Source organism: Gobio gobio (genome assembly GCF_949357685.1).
Source record: "Gobio gobio genome assembly, chromosome: 17".
Taxonomy (NCBI): domain Eukaryota; kingdom Metazoa; phylum Chordata; class Actinopteri; order Cypriniformes; family Gobionidae; genus Gobio; species Gobio gobio.
The window spans coordinates 26,758,516-26,774,859 of record NC_137110.1 but is presented as its reverse complement, the minus strand read 5'-3'; the positions used below and the strand labels follow the sequence as shown (position 1 = coordinate 26,774,859).

The following is a 16,344-nucleotide window of genomic DNA, read 5'->3' as shown; positions in this document are numbered from 1 at the left end:
ACTTACCGTTTTTTTTTACCATTCAAATTTGGCTGGGTAGTTAATAACACATTTTTCTGTGGTGTGACAAACTCTGAAAACATAATTAATTATCACTTTACAGGGACTTTAATATTTAATGTTCTATTATGTTGGATTTTTAAAATGTCTAATGTTAGTGGTTTTGGGGGTTACCATTGTGGTGAAGTGTTGAGTTTGTGTTCAGGTTGAGGACCTGCTAACAATATTTCTAATTGCTTTAATAATAAAGCAATCACTATGGTAGTGCTCTGGATGAAACCAGTATCACTTCTAGATTGCCAACAGTATCACATGCTTAAAAAAAAGTTAGGTTTAATTTGATGTTATGTAAATCACACGACTAAACAAGAAGCATTAACTGTAGAATTGTGTGAATAATTCCATTGGGTATTGACTTGTTCCAATCATTTCAATGGCCAAAGGTGTATAAAATGAAGCACCTAAGCATGCAGACTGCTTCTACAAACATTTGTGAAAGAATGGGTCGCTCTCAGGAGCTCAGTGAACCGTGATAGGTTGCCACCTGTGCAATAAGTCCATTCATGACTACTAAATATTCTACGGTCAACTGTTAGTGGTATTATAAAAAAATGGAAGCAATTGGGAACAATAGCAACTTAGCTACGAAGTGGTAGACCACGTTAAATCACAGAGCGGGGTCAGCGCATGCTGAGGCACACAGTGCGCAGAAGTCGCCAACTTTCTGTAGGGTCAATAGCTACAGACCTCCAAACATCATGTGGCCTTCAGATTAGCTCAAGAACAGTGTGTAGAGAGCTGCATCCAAGCCTTACATCACCAAGTGCAAAGCAAAGCGTTGGATGTAGTGGTGTAAACTCTAGAGCAGTGGAGACGTGTTCTTTGGAGTGACGAATCACGCGTCTCTGTCTGGCAATCCGATGGACGAGTCTGGGTTTGGTGGTTGCCAAGAGAACGGCACTTGCCTGACTGCATTTGGTGGAGGGGGGGATTATGGTGTGGGGTCATGTGGTTTTTCAGGGGTTGGGCTTGGACTCTTAGTTCCAGTGAAAGGATCTCTTAATGCTTCAGCATACCAAGACATTTTGGACAATTTCATGCTCCCAACTTTGTGGGAACAGTTTGGGGATGGTCCCTTCCTGTTCCAACATGACTGCGCACCAGTACACAAAGCAAGGTCCATAAAGACATGGATGAGCGAGTTTGGTGTGGAGGAACTTGACTGGCCTGCACAGAGTCCTGGCCTCAACCCGATAGAACATCTTTGGGATGAATTAGAGCGGAGACTGCGAGCCAGGCCTTCTAGTCCAAATCAGTGCCTGACCTCACAAATGCACTTCTAGAAGAACGGTCATAAATTTCCATAAACACACTCCTACACCTTGTGGAAAGCCTTTACAGAAGAGTTGAAGCTGTTATAGCTGAAAAGGGTGGGCCAAGTTTTAAGTTTTATTAATGTTACGGTGGTATGAAGCAGGACGCGCCGAGAGCCCTTGGGAGCGAATGCTAATGAGAGAGACCTGCGCATAACACTGGTCTCGGAGCTTATATTATGCTTATGCTGCAGTCGGCCACTTCCGCTCTTTTCGTGATGTATGTGGGATAATGCACGTCTTTGTGCGCATGCGTCGGATCTGTCAGTCAGCGTGAGTGAGATCGTTTTCATGGACAAAGAAAAGGTACTCCTCTCCGAAAACGTACAAATAAACATACTTTTAGATGCTTAATTGCTATTTGGAGCATTGGGATCGCTAGACGAGGGCTTAATGAACTGATTTTTGTGAAAACCTCAAAATCGACCAAAATAGACATTTTTCATTTGTTTTGCCTGTAGCTTGAAATTATCCTGTGCACATTATGACTCCTTTTGCCAGCACGGGTCACATATTATAAACCATCTTTGGTGTTTCCACAGTTTCTACGGAAATCAAGGGTAGTGCGGATATGACGTCATTGACAGGAGACGCAAAGACACGGTCCATAACACTGGATAAAATTGCTGATTTCTCTGGATTTACACATTGTTGGAAAACGTTTGGGATAGTGTAAGAACAGAGGTCAACAAAATATATAACATTGTTCTAGTGGTTTTTGGATATTTTAATCTAAATATCTTACATATTGTGCCTTTAAACACACCTGATTCAGATCATCAGCTCAATAGTAAAGCTCCATGAACTGAACTGGTCAGAAAATAGAGACATAAAATGTGCAATGCTGTGGGTCTCCAGGACCAGGATTGAAAATGACCCTTGTAAATCTTTAGTGACCTCTAGTGGGGGGCTGGGAAACACTGCTGTAGAGAGTAATCCTCACTGCCAGGATTCCCCTGCCATCAGCATTTGTACTGATTGAACCTTAAGCAGCGAACAGGTGTCTTGTACAAGCTGCTCTACAGTATGTTATCTTCCTCTCATATTTCCTCTGACTCTTAATTTTTTGATCTATATGCATCTATATGTCTTCTGCTAGACAGGTATCAGGTTGTTAGTTATGTCTGGCATCAGCAGGTTATTCCTGTTCCTAATTCTCTCACCCAATAAGTGAATTAGGAGAAATATTAAGATGATAATTAAATTAACTTAAGAATGTAAGATTCTCAGATCCTTCCTGTCCATTCCAGAGACAAAAACAGCCATACATTTATACACATTTAAAAATAAAAAATACTGCAGTGAACATCAAACATATACTGCTATTAGAGATGGTATACTCTTAAAAATAAAGGTTCTTTGGTGGGGTGTATGGTTCCATGAAGAACCGTTAATATCCAAAGAACCCTTCCATTGCACAAAAGGTTCTTTATAGTGTAGAAAGGTTCTTTAGACTATATAATGGTTCGAAAAAAATGGTTCTTTAAAGAACCTTTCACAAAACGGTTTTTCAGGGAACCAAAAATGGTTCTTCTATGCACTCTAAAAAAAAAAGGTTCTATATGGCACAGCAGTTCTTCACCGGTTCTTTGACTAAGGTGCTATATAGCACCTCTGAAGAATATAGAACATATAGAACATATATAACCTTTTTTTTTTGAGTGTGGCATTACCGTGAAAACCCCTTTTTGGTTTTTCCTGGCACCTTTATTTTTAAGAGTGGATGAAATGCCTTGTACTAAAAATATTGGGAATCATTGCATCATAATGTTGCAACAGACTATAAAGCAACAAACAAACAAACAAACATAAAAGCTATATACTCTATACAGTGGTTAAACATAATCCTGGTGGATTGTAATTGTATCTAGGTATGCATGTTATGTGCTGTTCTCCGGGAAATATCTTGTACCTCACGCCTGTCATGGGTGAAAGGGTCAATGAGCTGATCTTTCCCGACAGCAAATGGTTTTGCTAAAGTGCTGACCGCTGCCAGAAAATGTTGCACTCCCCCAAGTGAAGGAAGAGCTCAGGCTCCTCCTATGGTATCTTAAACGTCTGCCTAAAATCCACCATAAAGAGGAAGTGCATTAATTGCTCTCTTTGAAATCAGCATTGGTGAAGCCAAGGTAAGAGACTCTTTGCATGTGTGGGATAGTTGAATGTTTCTTTGGAGTGCATACTATGCACTGTGACAGCTGAGAATAAACTCTTGTTCTTTGCTGGCTCAGGACTGTGTAAGTCTAAGATCAAGGCGATCTACTGGATGGTCTCCCAGTTAGTATAATTTATACTGGATATTTTGGTAGCTTCATTACACCATCATTACTGTCAAATCCAGAGTTCATTTGTAGCCTAAAATAGGGCAAACATGAGCCTCTTAGAATTGAATGTATCTGCTGTACAATGCAGTGTATGTTGTTATTTGATTTTTAAAGTATTACAGTAGTCTCTACATTTCACCCATTTTATAAAATTGAGATCAACTGTATTTTTTTAGATATTATATATAAATCTGACAACTAAACTTATGAACTATTCTTTTGCAGGCATTGCAAACATAGATTGCACAGACATCTCTATTTGCTAATTAAGGTCAATGCACTAAACTACAATGGCTAAAATGAATGACCTGTGGAATTCAGCAGCTTTTATAGGTAATGCCTACATATCAAAACGAAGTATTAGAAAGATTCTCATCAGCAAGAGGCATTATCTGCCTGAGGAGAGTAACATTACTGACACCATGAAAATGAGCCTTAATCTACACAGTGAAGAAGATATCAGCGCTTCTACCAGTTGTGATGACAGAAAATATAATACAACGAGAATCCATGAGATGATTTCTAAGAATTCAAGGACTGAAGCTTCAGGCCACCTTCATGAGAAATGTTCTGAACTACCCTCTGGAAAGGAAAGAAGAGTGAATGAAGCTGACGTGGAGGCTGAGTCTGGATCTGACTTTAATTCCCAACTGAATCATGAGCGCTTGGAAGTGGCCAGGATCACCAATGTGAAGGTGAAACAGGAGGTGGATGTCACTACTCCATGTGAACTGGCAGCGATTCTAAGAGATCCGCAGGAGGCTGCGGTGGACGAATGTGAGGTGGAGGGAAACGTAGCGGATGGTCCGAAATCTTCACAGAAGCAGGTTTTACAAAATCAGATCATGTTTGCGACCATTAAGAAGAGAGGAATTGAGGGAGACGCAGAAAACCGCCCGTACAAGTGCACTTACTGCAACTGGGCTTTCAAAAAGTCCAGCAACCTGTTGAGCCACATCGATACTCACCGCGGTCTTAAACCACACGTTTGTGACATGTGCGGGAAAGCCTACTCGCACCAGGGGACTCTTCAGCAGCACAAGCGGCTGCACACGGGCGAAAGACCTTACCAATGCCCTTTTTGTGAGAAAAACTACATTTGGTCTTCTGACTTCCGCAAACACATCCGAACGCACACCGGAGAGAAGCCATACATTTGTGAGGATTGTGGCAAGGACTTTGTGCGCTCCTCTGACCTGCGGAAACACGAGCGCAACATGCACACCAACAACAAGCCGTTCCTCTGCAAGCAATGCGGCAAAACCTTCAATAAACCCCTGTCTCTTCTCCGCCACGAGCGCACACATTTGGGCGAGAGGCCCTTTATTTGTCCGGAATGTGGGAAGGCGTTTGCCCTGGCCAGTCGCATGACGGAGCACAGGAAAATCCACAGCGGCGTGCGTCCCTACACCTGCTCTTTTTGCTCCAAAGCTTTCACTAAGTCCTCCAATCTCGCTGAACATCTGACAGTTCACAGCGGAGAGCGGCCACACAAGTGCTCAGAATGTGGGGTAGCTTTTGCCATGGCGTCCCGACTGGTGCGACACCAGCGCATTCACGCAGCTGTGCGGTCTTACCGCTGCAAGGGGTGCGATATGTCATTCGGCCACCTTGCAGCACTCAAGAGGCACGAGAAGCAGCATAGTGAAGGCATGATCTTTGTATGTGGACAGTGCAATAAATCTTTCCCTCAGGATTCTCTGCTCACAGAACACTTGCAGAGCCATGCTGATCCTAAAAAGTGCGTTTCCTAAACCCGACTGGAAGATTGTAAGTTAGCATCCATCTCTATCTATCTATCTATCTATCTATCTATCTATCTATCTATCTATCTATCTATCTATCTATCTATCTATCTATCTATCTATCTATCTATCTATCTATCTATCTATCTATCTATCTATCTATCTATCTATCTATCTATCTATCTATCTATCTATCTATCTAACTGTCTGACTGTCTGTCTGTCTGTCTGTCTGGCTGTCTATCTATCTATCTATCTATCAGCCTTAACAACAGTTATATTTAGCTAGAATTTAAAAACCATTTAAAACATATCTATTTTTACTCGTGTTAAATGCAGGGAATGATGGGGACCACTTTTGAAAGGCTTGTATTTCAAATAAATCACTGTGTATATTCCTAGCAAAAAAACATACTGTAAACACACTGGTGACCCATTTATAACATGTTAATGGCACTCGAAGGCCTCTTGCCGACCAAGACAGACTGTGTGTGTGTGTGTGTGAGAGAGAAACAGAGAAAGTGAGGAGGAATATTGTGAATTCTCTTAGTGGTGCCACATGGATAGTGCTATATCAAGTTTCAAGATATGTTGTTAAAAGCTATATGATATTACTATTACTATGTGATAGTAAAAATTTTTGGTATGAAATGTAAGCAGCGGGGGAAATGTGTACTTTGAGGTTGAAGGGATGGGGCTGGTGTGTTATATGATGAATCAAATGAATTCTAAAACTGTTACCTCTTCTTTTATGCAGCTAAAATCACTGACTTACATGAGATTATATGTTGTATAATACTGAATATGAATGTTATTACCATTGCAAATAAACATTCTTTTTTCTTCATTAAAAATGTCACAGACAGACTAAATAAAATCCATTATTATTTAGGATTCATGTCATTTTTTAATGTGTGAAGTGTGGTTTTGGAGACATGAGAGGGTGTTGGCAGGAAAACACTGATTCCTGTTGTTGGCTCTGTATGTCTCTCTTGAGGACACAAGACCTAATTCCCAGAGTGCCACTTCTGTTAACATTTGTCTCTGTGCTGCCAGACCTGCTTACTCATGGTAAAAGAAGATGGCACCCATCTTGTCAAATTCCACTGTCCTGCTTTGCAGCAAGATATGCTGGCTCATATTTCCATATTTTTAGTTGCAATTTATATGACTAATTATATCTAAGTCGTTAATAAAATACATTGAAGTATACAAATACAATTGATTTTTATTAGAAAGTTTACAACAATTTTGTATACAGTTTTGGAAGAGATGTTGAGTAAAACAACTTTATCTCTCCCTCTGGGATAAATCAAGGCTGTGGCCCAAAGGGACCACCTGTTCATTTTCCAAATTACAATGTTTCCTTCTTCACTACTGTCCAGCTTCCTATTCCAAACATATTAATTGTGAAAAGCCACTTTAATTATTAAAATAATTTTGCATGTTTGGAGGTGGGATGGTGGTGGAGGTGTTACATGTTATAAAATTTACTGACATTGCCATCTGTGGTGACATTTTTAGTTCATGCTTCCATGGATCACAGCACCCTTGCACAGCACCCATTCCATCATGTTGCTGTCCCCGCAGGGCATAACACGAATCCCTAGAGTCAGCATGGGGAGCTGTGCTTCAGCTGTTCAATGTCTTCATTCAAAGACGAGAGGACACCAAACCCTTTACAGATTATTTAAAGATCTCTATGTCCTCAATGTATTTCTGTAACCACAGATGGTACTGTATATGAAGATACAGACTCTCTTCTGACCTTCTCTAGGAGAACTGAAGGGGTTTGCCTGAGAGATCCCTTAGTCATGTAAACACCTGGCTGGAACCCAAAAGTCCATCCTTGAGTTCCACAGCTGATAATTATTCTTCAGTGTAGACCTTCATTAGGGACCCTATGAACAAAACAACAAAACCTGAATATTGTCATGACAGCTATGGTGTATGTAAATATATACATTTATCAGGATTTTTACCTGTGACATGTACCCTTGATTCTGACTCACTGTCCCAGACAATTTTTGTCCTGTAACAGAGAGACAAAATTCCTATTAGACTTGTTAAACCTCTTGTTTGAGCTTTGAAAACTTTTAATTTGTACAAAATATTGGCTAGATATGGTGCTCAAACATGAATAATACATATATATTCCAGATAATAGCACCTATTGACCGAAAAATTCCCACAACTTTTGATATTATTTAATTTTTAATATGTACTTTTTTTTTTATCCTTACTTTTCTGGACACAGAAAACACATTTAAAATTCACTGAATTTATAACTTTATTGACTGCTATACATTACAAATATTTTTATTCTATAAAATACTTTTTAGTTTACCAATTTATTTTCAACCTGTTTATTCTGCCAAAAGCTGAGCTAAGAAAGAAAGAAAGAAAGAAAGAAAGAAAGAAAGAATGAAAAACACTAATAATGTTCAGTCATGTATAAGTTATTAGTAAATGATGAACTGTATAAGTTATTAGTAAATGATGAACTAATAATTTACAAAACGCAACTACATTATAAATAGTGAGTGGTATGCTAATGATTTACAAATGTTTTGTCACTTATAAATCACTGAAATTTTTATGTCAAAATTGTTTTAGTATCATTAGCTCAATAAACGATGATTAATCATGAATTAATGATGAACAAACCAATAGTAAATGATCAGTATATGATTTATTGATGTATTGTGAAGTTGATGTATAAGTGAAGCTGGTCTGTTTTCAAAAGCACAAACATGCAGGTATACTAAGCAGTATTTTTAAGAAGAGTAATTTATTTGTGGATAAATATTTATAAATAACTCACAGTCTGGGAATTCCAGTGGGTTATGTTAAATCCTTTCACTCATCAGCACAGACGTGGGTTCTGTGTGGAGTATGTGGATCTAATGATAATGTGAACCTCAGAACCAGTTTACCTTCCACTGAAGCTCACATCAGGTGCATAGGGTTTGAAGACTCCATGTGTGTCAGAGAAGACAGCTGTCTATACCCTCACCAGTCAGCACATACAGTGCAGTACAAACTACAAAGTAGTAATGCTTTGAGTGAGAAGCAGCGTGACGTTTTGGAGGATGGACAAGCGGATCAGGGGAATGTTTGGCACGATTAACAGCTTTAATTGGATTGTGTAACTCACACAAAATTATGTTTTGTTGTCAGAGCACTGGTAATGTAGCTGGTCTATCCTTTATACTGCTTTTGGTCATATTTTAAATGAATTATTGTGACTGTACATTTATCTGACTGTTACGTTTTGTATATTGTCAAAATGGTTATGTTAGGGATATAGGGTGGAGTAAGGAGCGTAAAATTATCCATACAATAGTATATTGTAACTAAGATAATTGTCACTGTAAATAATTCTATATTACTTTATTTTTGTGAAGCTGAAAGTGGGTTATGTTTAGGTATGGGGTGAGTTAGGGGCTCAAAGATATCCATTGCATATAATAGTAAAATACATTTAAATATATTTATAGTTTAAATATCAAATAAGGTTTTTGTATTTTTATATCCGGTAACTGAAAGGTTAATGCAATGTCTGTGAACTAAACATACTCGATGAACATGAACAAATATTAATAAATACTGTAACAAATGTATTGCTGATCGTTAGTTCATGTTAGATAATAAATTAATTCATGTTAAAAAATGAGAAAAAAAGTTTTACCAATATATCAACTAATAACTTATTTACCATCTATTAATGATCTGTTAGATTATTTCATGATTTATTAATTGTTTTAAAATAACCTATAACCAATTTGTAAATCATTAGCATACCACTTGTTAATCATTTATAAACGTATAGTCAAGTTTTGTAAATTATTATTTCGTTAACTAATAACTTTCACATTGCTTAAGACTGAATTAACAAAACATGTTAGCATATCATTTATTAATCATTTATATATGTATAGTCATGTTTTGTAAATGATTAGTTAATCGTTAACTAAAAACCTATAAATTACTTATAACTGAATTAAAACGTTCATAAAATGTTAGCATATGATTTATTAATTATTATTTAATCAACATAGTCATATTTTGTAAATGATTAGTTCATCAAATGACTGAACATTATAAAGTGTTTTTATAACATTTAAAAATGTAAAATTAAATAAAGTGTATTTTATAAAAGTACTTTTCAGTTTACTTATTTTTTTTCAATCTAATTACAGTTTCAGAAAGAAAGAAAGAAAGAAAGAAAGAAAGAAAGAAAGAAAGAAAGAAAGAAAGAAAGAAAGAAAGAAAGAAAGAAAGAAAGAAAGAAAGAAAGAAATGGAAGAGCTGAAACAGTTGTCAAGCAGAATAAGCACAGTGGTTCTGAACATTTTGATTCTATCAGCTCATGCTCACTCAAGTCAGTGATGCCAAAACCAGTACAGATGATCTTTACTCACCAGCGCTCCTAGAGAAGGGATTGGTCCCACTGAATTGAGGCTGTGAAGCCTTTGGCATGGGTGGAGGAGGAGAAGGGAAAGGAATGTTGGCTGTTGACTCCTTACAGAAAACAAACCAAAATGTTGTTACTTGACTGCAAACAAGGTTTATTGGAAACAAAGATTAACACTGTCACTGTGCAAATGCTTTTTAGGGCCATTATAAATGAACAGCAGAAGGATATTTACAACTTGGAAAGGAGCTTCATCAGATTTAAGTAACTATGATAAATAAAGCTAGAAAGTAAAGTTCGTTGGGGCAAACTTTTATGTTGGCTTCACAAAAAAAGTCTGAAAGTTTTATACGCTTTTATAAGCATGTTTTATCATGCTGTTAGCATGCTGTATGCGTCCAGCATTATTTTACATTTTAACATGTTTGTAGCAGATTTTTTCAGACATTGTTAGCTTGAATTGGCATGTTGCTAGCATGTTTTTAACACTTTGCTATCATTAATTAGAATGTTTTTATGTTTTAACACGTTAAGATGTTGGTAGCACGTTTTAACATATTGATAAAATGAATTAACATGTTGCTAGCATGTTTCACCTCATTGCTAGCATTAATTAACGTTTTAACATGTTGCTAGCATATTTTACCATATCGCTAACATGTTTTAACACATTACAAACATTATTGGCATTTGTCTAGCATGATTAGCATGTTGATATTGTGTTGTTAACCTGATCTAACATGTTAGAATGTTTTAACACGTTTGCTAGTATGATTTGCATGCTGCTAGCATTATTTAGCTTGTTGTTAACATGATGCTAACATGTTTTAACACATCTCTAACATGACTTAACACACTGTTAGCATGTTGCTAGCATGATTTAACACACTGTTAACATGTTGCTACCATGAATTAACATGGTGCTAACAATTTAACATGTTAACATGATGAGCATGTTGCTAGCATAATTTAACCTGTTGTTAGCATGACTAACATGTTAGCATGTTTCTAACATGATGTAAGACGTTGCAATCATGTTTGGCAAGTCAAATTAGTTATAAAAGTTATAAAAGTCAGAGTAAGAACAGTGTTGTTTGGTGGTTGTATCTTGAAACATAGATATGTATACGTATAATTCACATTCGACCTCTTCAGACACGGTGAGTTTGCCATTTTGGTGTCGTCATTCACAGTAAGAACCAATGATGCCACAGCATTGGACTGCTTCTGGTTGTGAATCTACCGAGATTTAAATTCCAGAAGACAAGTGATACATTTTCACAGGTGAGAATGTACGCGTTTGTGTTTTTATGTATTAACTCAATATTACAGGTTTTTATACTATGGTAACTTCTTAATGTCGTTTTAGCTGATGCCTTTGTCTTGTGTATTGTGTAAGTTTAGCTAAATCATCTGCTGAATTTATTGCAGATATAGATATTCATATAGTATATGCGTCTAACTGCGGTTGCAGACACACAGTCAACTTGCTCTCGAGTGTTTAAGGACTGGTCTTTGACCGTTTCAATATGGCGGACGGCTTTTGTACAGCGGCCCATAGAAACAGCCAGCTGGGATTTAACAGATTTTCCTCTTTTCCACCCCATGCTCAACAGTGAATACTTTTATACAATAAGGAGGAACATGTTATAAAAAACTGTGTTTTCATTTTGTTCTGATTTATATCTCTTTTATCATAAACCTATTTTACAATAACTTTATGGGAAATGTAAGGGTGTCTACCATCGTGGTGGGATAGGGGTCTGGGATTTGTTCTTTTGGGTCTTCTTTAGGCTTGGACTTGAACCAGCCACTGAACCATCCAGGTTTAGAGCTCTGTTCAGAGATTAAACAATACAACAATAATAATTACAAAATACATACAAGAACAAAAAGTAAAGAGGGAATCATGTAAACATTTGATGTAATATATACCTTAGCTGATTGTGTGTTGTCCTCTCTGTTGTTTTCCTCACTTGGAATTGCCCCATACTGATTAATATTTCCAACTACAGCATTGTTTTCAGCAGCACCCTGCTTGAATTGTAATAAACATATTGACAATTACAGACCAATGTATGAAACACACATACCTACATGCATATAGGTGATGTGTAATTTTGTGTTTGTGTTAAAATACTTAAAATACACACAGAGACAACTTCCCCAAGGTTTATCAGACTTTCAAATAAAAAGGAACTGAAATCTATTTGTTTTTCTCACCATTATTGCATCAGCAGAAAAGTCACCACCTTAGAAAATAATTTAAACATTATATTAATGAAATAAATATCATAAATTAGTGTTGCAAATGTGTACACTACTGTTCAAAAGTTTGGGGTCGGTAAGATTTTTAAAAATTGTTTTGATAAAGCCTCTTAAGCTCACCAAGGCTGCATTTATTTGATCAAGCATACAGTAAAACCAGTAATATTGTGAAGTATTATTACAATTTAAAATTCAATTCAATAAAAAATTCAAATCATTTTTGATATGATTATTTGGTGATCAAGAAATATTCCTTGTTATTATCAATGTTAAGTGCTGCTTAATATTTTTGTGGAAATTCTCAAAATAAAAGCATTATTTTGTAACATTATAAATGTCTTTGCTGTAAATTTTGATAAATGTAATCCATTCTTGTTGAATAAAAGTATTAATTTCTTTAAAAAAAAAACATCTTACTCCAAACTTTTAAACGGTAGTGTACAAATACATTAGTTTCAAGAGATCATTGAAGAACGGTATAAAGGGGACGTTTACACGACAACGATGTACTAAAAACAGAAAAGTTTTTCCTTTGCATTTTTCTCTCAATCCTCGTTCTCATGGATTCATGAAAACGTCTAAAAATGCTATATTATGCATGTCAGGCCAGTAGTTGGCGATGTCACTTTGTAAAAAAAACCCTATGCGCCTATAGACTGAACAGATAATACGCATGATGTCACAGTTTTCACAAATTTAAGTTTTTGAAGTTTACATGGAGACGATAACGGTATCGTTTAAAAAAAACTTGCACTTTCAAACCCGTTTTCAAAAATGTGTGTTTTCTAGCCCCCAAAACGACGTTGTCGTGTAAATAAACGGCCAAAACACATAAAAAGTTTTCAATTTTTAGTTGAAAACGGTGTCTTGTTAACAGCCCCTGAAACATATCATACTGATTCATTCCATAGTCATCTTAACCTGTATTACTGTAGCTTTTTGGAGGCGAAGTGGAAGCAGAAGTGTGACTGTGAAAGTTATCATGTTTACTGCTGCTATCAAGATTAGCATAGCTTTGGTCTATTGAAACTGGTGGAGGCCCAAACGTTTCCACAGGGAAAACTGGGGGCAGTGTCATTGGTTGCTGGGTCGGGTACAGTGGCACTGGGGCAACAGTCCTAGGAGTCTGTTCTTCAGAAGAGAGGCTCGCTGGTGAGTAAGACTCCTGAAACCGGGCATCAGTCTGCGGTATCATTGACTGAGATGGGTTTGAGGGTTCATGGTTAAATGCCTCTGTCTGGGAACCTTCTGTAAAATCTACAGAGAAGCCAAGAGACAAAACACATGAAATGTTTGCAGCATACTGACAAACTGAGAAACACCAATGGACTTTCTCAGTTTTATCGTGACCTAGTGGCTCAAAGGGCAAAATCATGGGCACATACTCAAAAATCTCTGGTATATGTTTATAACCTGAACACTTGTTGCTGTCCTCATGAGTCCAAGTAGTCTCACCAACTGGTGGATGGTGTGTCTCACTACAGCAGTTCCCCACCTAAGCAAATAAACAGGTCAGTGGAAGCAGTGGAAAGGTCATCATATGGATCATTAAGGAAAGTGGCCAGTTTTATATGATGTCTGAGGCCCTATTTATACCTGCTATTACATCAATATCAAATTATCAGGGGTAAGCTCAAAATACAGCTGTGATCAGAGTCCAAAACATTTTCACTCAATCCAAGTTCAGAGGAATACATAAACAGATGACACCATATAACCTTTGCAGTATAAATACAAAATGTGTCCTAATGTGCCCTGGACAACTGTGAAAGACTTACCAGACAATCAATAATTGTGGCAAATCAAAAGTTAAAATCATGCAAGTAATACACATCTGTATGTGAAATTCAGCTAATATGGTTATCTTTTACATAAATTATATGAATGTATGCATTTTATATGTCTCATACTTTGATGTATATTATTAATATAAATTTTTTTGTGATATACATTTTTTGTATATTCAATTAGACTAAAATGCATACATTAGGAAGCTTTTTGCATGTTATCAACATGCAGTAATACTTACTAATGTATAAGGTCACAAAATCATCTCCTTGAAATCCAATAACAAGGGGTCACTTAAAAATAGGTGTAAACTTCTATCTGGTTTTGCTGACAACTTGTGACCGTATTACCCGAGACAGATGTCAATACTAGGTCAATATCGGTCAGTGAGCCCCATAGGTAAAGTGACAGTGTGGTATGTACATTCCAAATGGTCTTCCCATAGACAATCCTGAAAATCTTAAAGTGGACTAACGACTATAATATATGTATTGTTCAAACATTGTGTTTACCTGCATGGTCTGATGTCTGCAGCGAATCTGCACCAGCCAGTCAGGGTCCAGGAAAGGCTGACTGACACCTGTGTCACTGAGCTGTGCCTCAGAGAACTTAAGTCTGTCCACCAACTGTGTTAGCAAACAGACAGATAACAAAACAGGCACACACATTTCGATGAATACACAAAATGAACAGAACTACAGGATTCGTTTTTAGTACTGTATGTACAGGTGTGCATTACTTTAATAAGCTCTCCAAGCAGAACTACTTGGGGTTCCTCTATCCTGAGCAGGGCTTTTGCTACCACCTCAAAATAGTGGAAGGCTTGAGAAAACAGACCACAGTCCAACAACCGGCATGCATACAGGAATTTATACACCTACACAGAACACAACACAATATTATGCAATAGATAAATCACATGATCACCCACAGAACCATTGTACAACAACATATAAATGTGAAAGAGTCATATAATCTGAATGTTTGAAAATTAAGGAGCATTTATGACCATATAAAAGAGTGACCTATAGAGGGTATGCACATGATGTCACAAGTAGGCGGTTACACACACTGAGTGGCAAAAAGGATGAATGGCAGTGTTGGTGTTCAGCGTGAATGCCGCGAATAACACACAAAGCACATCTAAAATGGGAAAGAGCTGTGCGATTGACCGTACAAATAGATTCAACAATAAATCAGAGCTATCTTTTTACAGACTGCTGAAAGCGACAGAAAAGAGAAGCAAATAGAATCCAGGCAGTGAAACGTGGATTTGCAGTTACCGTTTTGTCATATTTGGTGAATTATGGGGGGGAAATCATACCCTAGGTCAGGGGTGTCCAATCCTGCTCCTGGAGGGCCACTGTCCTGCAGAGTTTAGCTCCAACCCCAATTAAACACACCTGTACCAGCTAATCAAGGTCTTATTAGACTAGAAACTTCCAGACCGGCATAGAGGCATAGTTGAGGCAAGTTGGAGCTAAACTCTGCAGGACAGTGGCCCTCCAGGACCGCCTTTGGACACCCCTGCCCTAGGTCATATATTGTATTCACAACTCATCAATTAAATGTTTACAATCTTATATTATGCGTGACTGTAAAATACATCCATTATGATGAGCCTTGTGTTCTATAAAGGGGGATGCTAGATACATTTTAGACAAACCAATTTTTTTTTCTTACAATAGATGGATGAGGCTCAAAGGAATTCTTAAATAGATTCAGTTTACAGCGTGGAATTCTGTATCGTCTGCTTGACAGTAACAGATGACAGTTATCCAAATAACTTTAAAAGTTTCTACAAAAAACATTGAAACAACCATAATATCACTTTAATTTCTCCAAAACATCCCGTCTTGAAGTGTGACCGAGCTTCAAGTCAAGTCAAATTTATTATAGAGAAGAACTTTAGAAAGGTCCAAAAAATGAACTTAAGGGGGAAATATTGTCCCCTCATGGAAAAGTTGTGACTGCAGTCAAGTGTAAGAGAGGGGGTACGCCACTCTAAAAAGTTTGGGAAACACTGCTGTAGATAATGTGTGAATTGTACCTGAAAAGCAGGAATGATAAATTGAGCATTTCCAAGCCTTTGACTGTACTCAAACAGTTCAGTGCAGCGAATGGCAGAGTTGTGATAGAACTTGGAAAACTGTACACTGCAATCAGAAGATCAAAAAATAAGAGCAATTTGAATTCAGGTCAGGAACACAATAATTCAGATATGTTAGCAGTTACACTGAATTTCACCTTTGCTTGCTGCCCAGAAGAACCAGGCGCTCTGATTTGTTTTTGTACCAGCCAAAGGGACATTGAGCTATGAGGTAGCAGATTTGGGAGGCATATAGCATATCCCTGGAGGCTAAGGAAATATATTTAAAGTCAAGATCTACTTTAAGAATCATTTTATATTGGACCAAAATATCAGAGAAC

At 37.2% G+C, this 16,344-nt stretch overlaps 2 protein-coding genes across 2 annotated transcripts in view; one reads left to right on the top strand and one right to left on the bottom strand.

Annotated features, from left to right (window-relative positions):
• Positions 1-3,367: 3,367 nt before the first annotated feature.
• On the top strand, positions 3,368-7,829 carry znf648 (zinc finger protein 648). The gene is made up of 2 exons (XM_079840716.1): positions 3,368-3,502; positions 3,923-7,829. Exon 2 carries the CDS (start codon positions 3,988-3,990, stop codon positions 5,449-5,451), a length of 1,464 nt encoding a protein of 487 aa, XP_079696842.1. The 5' UTR covers positions 3,368-3,502; positions 3,923-3,987; the 3' UTR covers positions 5,452-7,829.
• The window catches only part of sec16b (SEC16 homolog B, endoplasmic reticulum export factor), a 28,045-nt gene continuing 18,347 nt past the window's right edge, over positions 6,647-16,344 (bottom strand). The window contains exons 15-26 of the mRNA XM_079840715.1: positions 16,162-16,273; positions 15,965-16,070; positions 14,654-14,791; positions 14,427-14,540; positions 13,540-13,621; positions 13,048-13,383; positions 12,082-12,110; positions 11,794-11,895; positions 11,602-11,694; positions 9,866-9,965; positions 7,424-7,473; positions 6,647-7,342 (exon numbers count right to left, since the gene is read on the bottom strand). Coding sequence (XP_079696841.1) covers positions 7,334-7,342; positions 7,424-7,473; positions 9,866-9,965; positions 11,602-11,694; positions 11,794-11,895; positions 12,082-12,110; positions 13,048-13,383; positions 13,540-13,621; positions 14,427-14,540; positions 14,654-14,791; positions 15,965-16,070; positions 16,162-16,273 — 1,271 coding nt within the window. The 3' untranslated portion in view covers positions 6,647-7,333. The remainder of the gene's footprint in view (positions 7,343-7,423; positions 7,474-9,865; positions 9,966-11,601; positions 11,695-11,793; positions 11,896-12,081; positions 12,111-13,047; positions 13,384-13,539; positions 13,622-14,426; positions 14,541-14,653; positions 14,792-15,964; positions 16,071-16,161; positions 16,274-16,344) is intronic.